At 35.1% G+C, this 10623-nt stretch overlaps 1 protein-coding gene across 1 annotated transcript; it reads left to right on the top strand.

Annotated features, from left to right (window-relative positions):
- The first annotated feature begins 5145 nt into the window (after positions 1-5145).
- Positions 5146-7230, top strand: LOC145156938 (protein VAPYRIN-like). The gene has a single exon (XM_079076145.1). It carries the CDS (start codon positions 5346-5348, stop codon positions 6957-6959), a length of 1614 nt encoding a protein of 537 aa, XP_078932271.1. The 5' UTR covers positions 5146-5345; the 3' UTR covers positions 6960-7230.
- Positions 7231-10623: the final 3393 nt, after the last annotated feature.

Genomic DNA, 10623 nt, shown 5'->3' with positions numbered 1-10623 from the left:
TTTGACTTGGATGTATCTTATGAAAATGGTGTTTATTCTATTGAAAAAATGAAAATTTATTTTGAAAATTGAGACGTTTCGATTTTGAAAATTAGACCGGTCTTAGAACCCATCGTCTTATCGGTTTGATGGTTTAACTGGTCGGACCGGTCCAAAAAACCGAATAACGTTATTAGTATATTATAAGTAAATGTAGAATCATAAAAAAGAAACACAAAAATACAAGATATACACAAAAGAACCTTTCAAAATTAAAATACCAATAATATTTGAAACTTAAATAAAAAACCCTAAGAAACAGAAGAGTTGCACACATTTTGGAACACCCACCCTTTTATGTAATTTAGCTAACTAAAGAAAATTAATAAATATAATTACTACAATTTAAAAAAAGTGAAAGATTAATTACTAGAGACAAATGATGAAAACAAGGCTTTTAAGTTCTAGCATCTTCGTAGCTCCCACATTGGTCCATGAACAAAACAAGGGAAGGGGTTTCTTCACCCGGTTAGACCGAGTTTACTATCAAATTCAATTGTTTTCGCTTAAAAGGTTGGTTCACCTGATTCATTAATAAATGATTTTTTAGCAACTAAATACTAGTAACCTGACTGATTTCCGGTTAAACTGTTCAAACCTACGATCCAACTTTTAAAACCATGATAAATTGTTTGGTGGTAGTTAGGATATATTTATTGTGATGTCTAACCAAACCTTGATACCCTTTTTGGTCAAGACTAATATTAATTAAACTGATCAAATGACATATTCGTCCAACTAACATATACTTAAAATAACAAGGTATCATCAAGTGATCGTCGATCATATTTCAATGAAAAAATCAAGTTGAAAAAATCAAGTCTTAATGGGGTTGGCCATCGTATAGTCTTATTAGGCTTGAGGGTCATGCTTGCTACATCATCTTTAAAGCCACAATCTCCTCATCTTTAAAGCCATAAACTGCTTGTCATGTCAATTTTGTCATACAATATAAATGACATGTCATTTTCAAGGATGAGTTAACTTGATAAAAAAAGAAAAAAATAATAATAAACACACTCTCTCATATTCTATCTCTTCTCTCTCTCTCATCGACACTAAAATGTCATTTGAGTTTGCCATTATGCCATGCTACCTTTGAGGGAGTAATGTTTGTATGACATGCCAAACAAATACCCATTGTTTTTGCCACCTACTCCCTCAAGCCTTAAAACCAGTTACATAGTTTATATGGCATCTAGCATATACATATGCAAAACAATGGTGCATTTGAGATAATTGATGAAACTATAAGGCAAAAAATAACGATGTTCATAAAAGTGTAATGCATAAAGGCTAATCCTTTTCGAACAACACAAATGAGAATAAAAAAACAACAAAGGTGCAAGTATTTGTACTTTATGTAAGAAAAGTCGTATATTGCTCCAACTATTTTGGTTTTAAAAGGGTCAAGAATGGGCATATTCATATATATATTAATTCCTAAAGGGTTTAGGGAACAGTATACTTTATCAGCTTCAAAGTTTTGGCACAAAATTTTGTAGAGATTGCCACTTTTACTCCTCTTTCTTGTGGGATTTAGAATTTTCCCACAAAATTATAAAATTTTGGAATTTTTGTCCATCCACCGTCTATCTCATCCAATCACACGTTGCACCGCCTTTACTAATCTTTCTCTCACCTTCTTCTTTATCAGATCGATTATTTTCGTCTTCCTCCTCTGTATGAACCCACACACCGGCGAAATCGTTCACTTCCCGTTGTAGTTCCACCTTCGAACCCAAACCCAAACCGCCATTCATCGACTTCTTCTTCTCCACATCTACTTCCCACCGTCTACTCTAATCGATTTGTTTTCTGCAATCATCGACATCTTTGAACTGCTACGCCTCTCTTCTACATAGCTCTTGCTTGATTTTGGAATATGTCCAGAAAAGGGCTTGAAAATCCACCACCTGTGCTTCACTTGCTCGACATGTTTATGTGGACCGGATGTATAGGTAGTAATCGGAACTCCGGGAGGTCGACAATAGGTCGGGACTGCAACAGGTGAATCGGCTCAGCCTAACATCAATCAGGTACTTTATATATACGTAGATTTCTTGGGTTTATGAATTATTCAAATTTTGTGTTTCAGCGTATTCAACATCACCGAAATTGTTGCAGTATCCTTAGGTTCCTGTCAATTGATGAACAAAAAAAAAAGAAAAAAAGAATGCGTGTATGATTGGGAACAGGAGAGGTTCCGGTTCTCTTGCGACTCGGCTCCTGCTCATACGCTGCTTCTCTGCAAAGTCGACATCAGTGAAAGCTCAGGCCACAGGTTTGTTTCATTGGATTATTGTTTCTTTTAACTTTATAATTCCATCCAAATTTACCTACAGTTATCTGTGTATTGGTGTTTGACTAACAGGTGTTGGGTTAAATGTTTTACATAAATCATTATATCAGGGGATTATTGTTTCCCAAGATTTGTCCGCTAATCGTCAAAAGCAATCACCATCTCAAAACGATGCTCATAAACTTGAAGGTTTGCTTACCGAATTCGTTCATTATCTATGTCATTTGATTGATTGCTAAGTTGCTATTAGTGATTTTATAATTTTAGTAACTTTGATATAGAGTCGATTGTTAAGGCTTTAGCTGATTGCATGCTTGATGCAAAAGAAAACTTAGATATATCAAAATTTTACCGGTATGCTTTTTTTAAGTCTTTTATCATTGTAAAAGTCAAACTTACTTTGATCCTTAAGGAACAATATTGATCATTGTGCCACATGTTATTTAGATCCTACTGGAGCGGATTTCTTGGCTTGAACCTACAAATCAGGATCTATGTCGCAAACTTCATGAGAATCGTAGCAGAGGCGTCACTATTGATCATCAATCTGTCTCTAAAGTATGTAAAAGCTTGTAACTTTCTTCAACATTTATAAAAAATAACCAAATCTGCTGCAATTTTTCAGGTTGGTGATTTCTTTTGCGTGAAAACTTAACGGCTTATAAGGGGTTTGCAAAGTATCAATTCATCAGATTATGAAATGAGTGAAAGTGGTGTGATATAGGAAGAAACAACAAAAGAATTGGAGCATCCCCTTCTCCAAGAGTTGCATGAATTAAATAAACGATTAGAACAGAAAGAATCAGAAATGAGACTTTTTGAAGGATCGGATACCATGACTCTTAAGCAACATTTTGGAAAGAAATTAATGGAACTTGAGGATTCAAAAACAGGTAGTTCAGGTAAAAAACATAAGCATAAAAACACTATAGTTTTAAAGTTGGATTAATTTTTTTTAGAAAAATTGATGATCGATGTTTTCTTGCTCATTTTTATAATTGTTGCAGTTAAATTCAAGTCTCTTGAATCACAGGTTAATAATTATGAATGTTTGTCTTTTATAATCGTTCTTTTTTGTGGTTGTTGCTTCAAGGTCTTTGAAGATAAATACCCTTCAAGTAATATTAGTTTCCTGTTGAAGTATCATGTAAGTAAATCATAAAGCTCATAGTAATTAAGGGACATTTGCAGAAAATAGCAATGTAATTTACTTTTTTTTGTCGTAATAATATTGTAATCTTATTTTTATTAAATGATTATCTGGCTTCATACTTTGTTCGAGACCATGCCAGAGAGCATTGTGTGTTCCTTGGTCTCTACAAAATAGAAAAGAATCATACGTCTCTTTTTTTCTACATTACTCCAGGCACCAACTATTTTTAGTTGACCATTTTGTCTTTGATAAAAAAAAATATTTTTAATGTTGATTAAACATTCACTCCAATACTAGCCTTAATTGGTAAAGTATAGGGTAGTTTTGCAGTTTTTAACCACGGATATTTTATTTTCTTTTCCATTCAAACCATCAAAATGGTTATTTTGAAAAAAAAATGATTTGATTGGGAATAAAGCACAAATAGATAAACTGAAAAATTGCCCAAAATGTAACGGTTTTTCTCTAAGTATAGTGACAATTTAGTTACCTAACCTAATAGAGTAATAGTCCATTATAGGGTCATGATAAATACAACAACACAGTATTGCTTAGAACATGTTATATTTTTTTTTGAACGGCAAATCTAACCTACTCCTAAACTACACCTTAAACCCACATATGTCCACAACAGGACTTGAACCCTCAACCTCAATGAAGAAGTGCAACACCGGATACCGCTAGGCTAGAAGCCCTTTGGTAGAACATGTTACATGATCATCGACTTTATTTTGTTTCCTTTTTGTGGCTATATTGCAGATCATTTAATGTCCTTGGGAATTGCCTGTATTGCTCAGAACCCGTTGCAATCAAATTTAACAAAAAAAAATTGATTGTTTTGATTTATTTATTAGGGAAAGTTGTTCCAAAAACGTGACTACATTGCTATAATATGTAAAACATGAAATATATTGCTATTATCATTAAAAAACCGTAACAAGTCTTGTCCAGACCCGCGGCGGGCTTTCTCTAGTTTGTCCATAAATTATCCAATAAGTCCATAATGGTAATATCATTGAAATTTATATCTCATGTAATAAAAAATTACACTTTAATTTAGACTCTTCCTCGTTATAAATTAAGGAAATCTTTTACATAATTTTTTTCTTCTTAGACGTAAAAGTTGCGTGACAATGTATTATCGAGGTTTTTATTATTATTATTATTATTTTTAAGAAATGGAGAAAATAGAATTGAAATTTCTTATTGTATTCGTATTTTAGGTTTAGGAGAAAAAAAAAAGTTGACGGTGGAAAATGAAAGAAAACTGACAATTTTACAGAAAAAAAAATTATTTTTTTGGAAAAGTAACTTCCCTAACCAAGGTTTCACAATCATCCCACACTAATATGAAAACGAGATGGAGTATTTGAAGCCAATTTAAAACTCGAAACTAGTAAAGAAAAAGAAAACCATTTGTTCAATTTAATATGAGGATTTAGAGGGACAAAAATAGCATATACCATTGCAAGGCTGTTCGTTTGTATACTTAATATAAAACACAACGATGCCAAATGTGGTTTTTAAACCCTATGTAATAGCGTTTGTCTTTTTTAAGGCACATACACACTATGTCACTATGAAAGTGACATACAGGAACAAGTATAAACTACCAACTGCGTCCTCTATGAAGTTTACAACTTGAGACAACAAAAATAGGCCAAGTCACCATTGGACTTCACACCACCAATTGGCATATCTTTGTAATCGCCGGCAATCTTTCACCCTCTTCCTACTTATACCACACTCCAACCTTCTTCAATGCTTCCTAAATTATTAATGGATCCTCTCCTAAAATCATAAAAATAGCAGAATTAAAGGAAGAAGAAGAAGAAGAAAAAGAGATCAATCATGGATAGATTGATCAGTTTAGAGCCATCTAACATGGTTGTAATACGAATCGAACACGGTCAAAAGTGTTCAGGTGAGCTGACTTTGAAAAACGTTATGTACACCATGCCCGTGGCTTTCCGGCTGCAACCGGTCAACAAGGCTCGTTACATGGTCAAACCACAATCCGGGATTATATCTCCATTAACAACTCTCACAGTTGAGATCACTTATGACTTCCATCAGAATTCAAGTCTCCCGACTTCGGTCCCTTACTGTGATGACACGTTCTTGTTGCACAGTGTGGTGGTCCCCGGTGCAGCCATGAAGAATCCTTCATCCACTCATGATTCGGTCCCTAATGATTGGTTTACCGCAAGAAAGAAGCAAGTATTTGTTGATAGTGGGATTCGTGTCATGTTTGTGGGGTCCGTAGTCATGGCTAGCCTCGTGAAGAACGGATCTATAGATGAAATTAGAGATGTTTTGGAGAAAAGTGATCCAAATTCGACAGCAGTTGACTCTGTCGATAACGAAGGTCAACCACTGCTCCATTTAGCAATCGGTCAAAGCCGACCCGACCTGGTTCAACTCCTACTTGAGTTTGAACCAGATATCGAGGCGCGGAACCGGTTAGGTTCGACCCCACTCGAGGCGGCCGCCGCCTCAGGTGAGAGTTTAATTGTGGAGCTATTGCTGGCCCATCGGGCCAGCACAGAGAGGTCGGAGACATCCACATGGGGGGCTATCCACCTGGCGGCAGGTGGCGGACATGTGGATGTTCTCCGGCTTCTTTTACTTAAAGGCGCTGATGTCAACATGATGACAAAAGATGGGAACACGGGTTTACATCTGGCGGTGGAGGAACGGAGGAGGGACTGCGCGCGGTTGTTGTTGGCTAGCGGTGCTCAGGTTAATATTCGAAACTCCGGCGATGGTGACACCCCGTTGCATATTGCCGCCGCCCTTGGAGATGAGTACATGGTGAAGCTTCTGTTACAAAAGGGGGCTTATAAAGACATCAGAAACCAAACTAGGAAGACAGCGTATGAGGTGGCAGCTGAACAGGGACACACGAAGCTTTTTGATGCACTTGGGCTTGGTGACAGGTTGTGTGTGGCTGCAAGAAAAGGTGAGGTGAGAACCATTAACAGGATTCTTGAAAGTGGAGCTTTGATCAATGGTCAAGACCAGCATGGTTGGACCGTGTTGCACCGGGCCTCGTTCAAGGGTCGAACCGAGGTGGTTAGGTTTTTGATTGAGAAAGGAGTTGATATCAATGTGAGAGATGAAGATGGTTACACAGCCTTGCATTGTGCTGTTGAATCTGGACATGTGGATGTGCTTGAATTGTTGGTTAAGAAGGGTGCTGATGTGGACGCGAGGACCAGTAAGGGTGTGACAGCTATGCAGATCGCGGAGTCGTTGAACTATTCGGGGATCAAAAGAGTTTTGATTCAAGGAGGTGCAAGTAAGGATGAATTCACACATGTTACTAAAATTGCACCAGCATTTGCAGGTAAAAATGGCGGGAGGTCAGAGAAGGATATGGGGTCAATGAAGAAGAGGAATGCTAGAGCAAAAGCACTTCGTGATAGCTTTGATCTATCTTCTACACCATTGGCTGCCATTTGATAAACCCACATTTGGATTTCTGATGATTCATCAGTTTATTTCTTGATTAGTGTGGTAGCTGAAATGAAATTCAAAAATTGTTCATTCTTATATTAGTCTCAAAGATAAATGCTTGTTGTATTATTGTAAGATTCTTGATCTCTCAAGTAGTAAAACTGTAATATAACGAATCGTCTTCTTTGTGTGTAACCTGGGGACCTAAATCTCCATGAATGCTGTGTTACAAAGTGTCTACGTATTATGTACTTCTGAAAGTGTTATTTTTTGTTAACCATAGACCAGGATCAGGATCATTATCTCAACACATCTGGGCATTTTTTCCTCTATGGTTGTTAACATTCTGTACCTAGATCTTGCTAAGGCATATATACAAGAAAAACAACAATTTTTTTATCTGAAGATTAATCTAAGCCATGAATAGAGTTTTCGAGGATGCCTAAACCGGATAGTTGATCAAAAGTACATGATTAAAATGTAGAAATGGACGCAAGAATACTCCTTCTTCATTAACAGTGTAACTGTGTAAGGAAGTAAACGTAATGTAAGAGAAGCAGAAACAAAGCATGAGTAGGCATTGTATCGAACTGGTGGTGAGCAACCACGTTAACTAAACAAGTTCGAAAAAACAAACTCACACCAATTCGGATTGGAATCAAAGAAGCTCCATTAAGATTCAAAGGGTTGATAATCATGTAACGATACAAGTAGGTGCAAATCTCCAGGAAAATAATATATTAACCATCAATCTCGATCTTTTCGTACATTCTTTTTTCATTTGACACAGGGGTGTTTGGAAGTGCTTTTTCATAGTTAGGTAGTAAAAGTTTTAAGTTAAGTTTGAAAAGGAATTATATATAGTTAGAGGCGTGTTATGATAATAATGAAAACTTTAGGGGGTTATCGCAACAACTGTGTCGGGTGGTGTGTGTCACGTGAGCCACAGCCTGTGCTCGTCGGTTGTCGGCGACACCGACATTTTTGTACTCTCCGATCTATGAAATGCATAACTTCTTTATTTTCGATAGTTCTCAAAATTATTTTTTAGGTTCGTCTATTCATTCATAGCTATCGAAATAAATTTGTAAAATTAATTATCTTCTATAGTCTTTTACAACTTTATCTTGTTTGTCTTACACACGATTTTAACAAAGGCTTACGTCCGTTCCAAAAAAAAAACAAAGGCTTAACTCTTAAGTCGCTTTCTAAAAAAAACAAACGATTTTAACAAATGCTTAAGTGCCTTTCTAAAATTAGAAACGCATACATCTTCTATTGTATATTAAATATCATAAATGTACCAATAATAATAAAGAATTCAATTCTTTACATTCATTTTTGTTTAGGAAATTTTAAACAACTACGGCTAAAGATGTCTACCGACATCGGCACATCGCCACTTTGGCTACACATATAATTCATCAAAAGCGTTTGATAATTAAATTTGGTCCCTTTGCAGTGGCGGATCTAGAATTTGAAATGGTTGGGGCACAAAAAATACCAATTTTTTTTTTGGAGGTAGGGTTTATAATCTTAAAATATAAAAATTAAAATTAGAATAACAAAATTACCTAAAAAACAAACAAGAGGTGAGTGGACAAAGAAAAAAAAGTTGTTGGACGTTGTGGGGAGGTGAAAGGAGAGCAAAAGGCAGTTTTTTTTTTCAAGCACATCGTTGCTGTGTGCTTTTTGTTGCTGAAAAAAGAGTAAAAATAAAAACAACGGATCGTGGACTTACTTAAACTTTTAGCCCAATGCCCCCCATTACTTTTAATCCAACAACTTAAAACTCATATTGGGTTGAGGTCACCTTACGCTATATAAATAGTTTAGTCCACAATTAAGTCTAATCTAATATAAAAAAATTTAATCCATTGGGGGCACGTCCCCCCCTTGTCTTACACTTGCATCCGCCCCTGTCCCTTTGCTTTCTCAAAAAAGTTAAATTCAGTCCAAAATAGCAAAATTTGAAATTGTCCCAATATAGTCCTTCACTTTGCATTTTATTGCGAACATAGAACCTGATCCTTATGAAATGGTTTCAATTTTTTGATTGAAGTCGTGCTTTTGTTTTTGCGTAAAGCATAGGGACCATATCAACCATGTAATGCAAACGTAAGGACTATACTGTGGCAATTTAAAATTTGTTGCAATTTTGACTTTTAAGGAAAGTATAAGGACCAAATTTGTACTTTACTCTTGATTCAGTGACATCTTTATAAAAATAAAAATAAGAGAAAACTACAAATTAGTTCTATGTGTTTCTAATAAATTGAGGTTTGATTAGTGACATCTTTATAAAAATAAAAATAAGAGAAAATTACAAATTAGTGCTATGTGTTTCTAAAAAATTGAGGTGCAACCCACAAGTCTTTTAATAAATAGCTTATAAGTAGATTACGTTAAAAAAAATAATTGGATCAAAATTTATAGGTTCACTATAATTTACTCTATATATCTATTTTACACCAAAATGACTTTTTTACATCACATTCACATACACCATAGACATACATACCCTTTGTAACAATATTAAAACATAAGAAAGAGAATTCCCATCATGCAAACAAGTGGGATCGTCAAGGAACCTCACCACTAGCATCCTCTGTTAGATTGAGAGAGGATTGAGAGAGGATTGAGAGAAATCAACATTTTTCTCATTTCTAAATTCGTTCATACATCTGAATCAGTACAATACTTATTACATAAATAGTAATCATCTAACTAACTACTTTCATAACAACCAAATGATCAAAATTAAATATATGCCCTTACTACAGTAAAAAGGGCGATTCTACCCTTACAGTTAAAACTGTTGAAACTAAGGTGTTGTTTATTTTTTTTGAAACAAAAATTCATAAAGTCTGTGGACCACCTCTGCAGCCCTCTGCAGTAGAAGAGGTGGACCAAACAGCTGCAGACTGTAATAAGAAGCGTGTTTATTTTTTTAACATTTGCATACTGCTGCAGATATTAAAAAATTAAAATAAACTGATTTTATAATCCGAATATAGTTTTTTAATACCGAAAGTTTAATAATGTATGACATTTCGGCAATAGTTTATGATATTTCAGCAAAAAATAATGATATTTTAACAAAAAATAAAGATATTTTAACATAAAATAATGATATTTCATCAACAAATTATTATTATTCAATATAAAAAAAAGAAAAAAAATTTCAACAAGAATAAACAAAAAAAAACGAAAAAAAATGTGAAATAAGATTTCAATAATATATAATCAATATTTTATCAAGAAAAAAAGAAGAAGAAGAGGTTGGAAGAGGTAGGAAGAGGCAAAACAAGTGCTGCGCCAAGAAGAGCACGCGCAGAGGTTTTTTAATCCGAAGACTTCTGAAAAACAAACAGCTGGGAGATGAAAAGTGATGCGCGTGTGCTGCGCCGCGCAACAATAAAAGGTCTGAAGAGGTTTTTTCCAAAAAAACAAACACCACCTAACACCCCCCCCCCCTCTTAAGCTGGAGGATATGGAAGTAGACCAAGCTTGGAAATAGCATCTTGATGATGAATACCAGACAAATTCTTTGTCAAAACATCAGCTAATTGATCATTTGTATGCACATGATGTAAAGATATAAGTCCAGCTTGTAGTTTTTCACGAACATAGTGACAATCCAATTCTATGTGTTTAGTTCGCTCATGGA

Source organism: Lactuca virosa, chromosome 2 (genome assembly GCF_052849685.1).
Source record: "Lactuca virosa cultivar CGN04683 chromosome 2, Lactuca_virosa_CGN04683_v6, whole genome shotgun sequence".
Classification (NCBI taxonomy): Eukaryota; Viridiplantae; Streptophyta; class Magnoliopsida; order Asterales; family Asteraceae; genus Lactuca; species Lactuca virosa.
Note: the sequence above shows the minus strand (reverse complement) of the source record. Positions and strands in the feature narration are given on the sequence as shown.

What these genes read in the sequence shown, in the direction of transcription:
- LOC145156938 (XM_079076145.1), top strand. Translation starts at nt 5,346, where the DNA reads ATGGATAGATTGATCAGTTTAGAGCCATCTAACATGGTTGTAATACGA.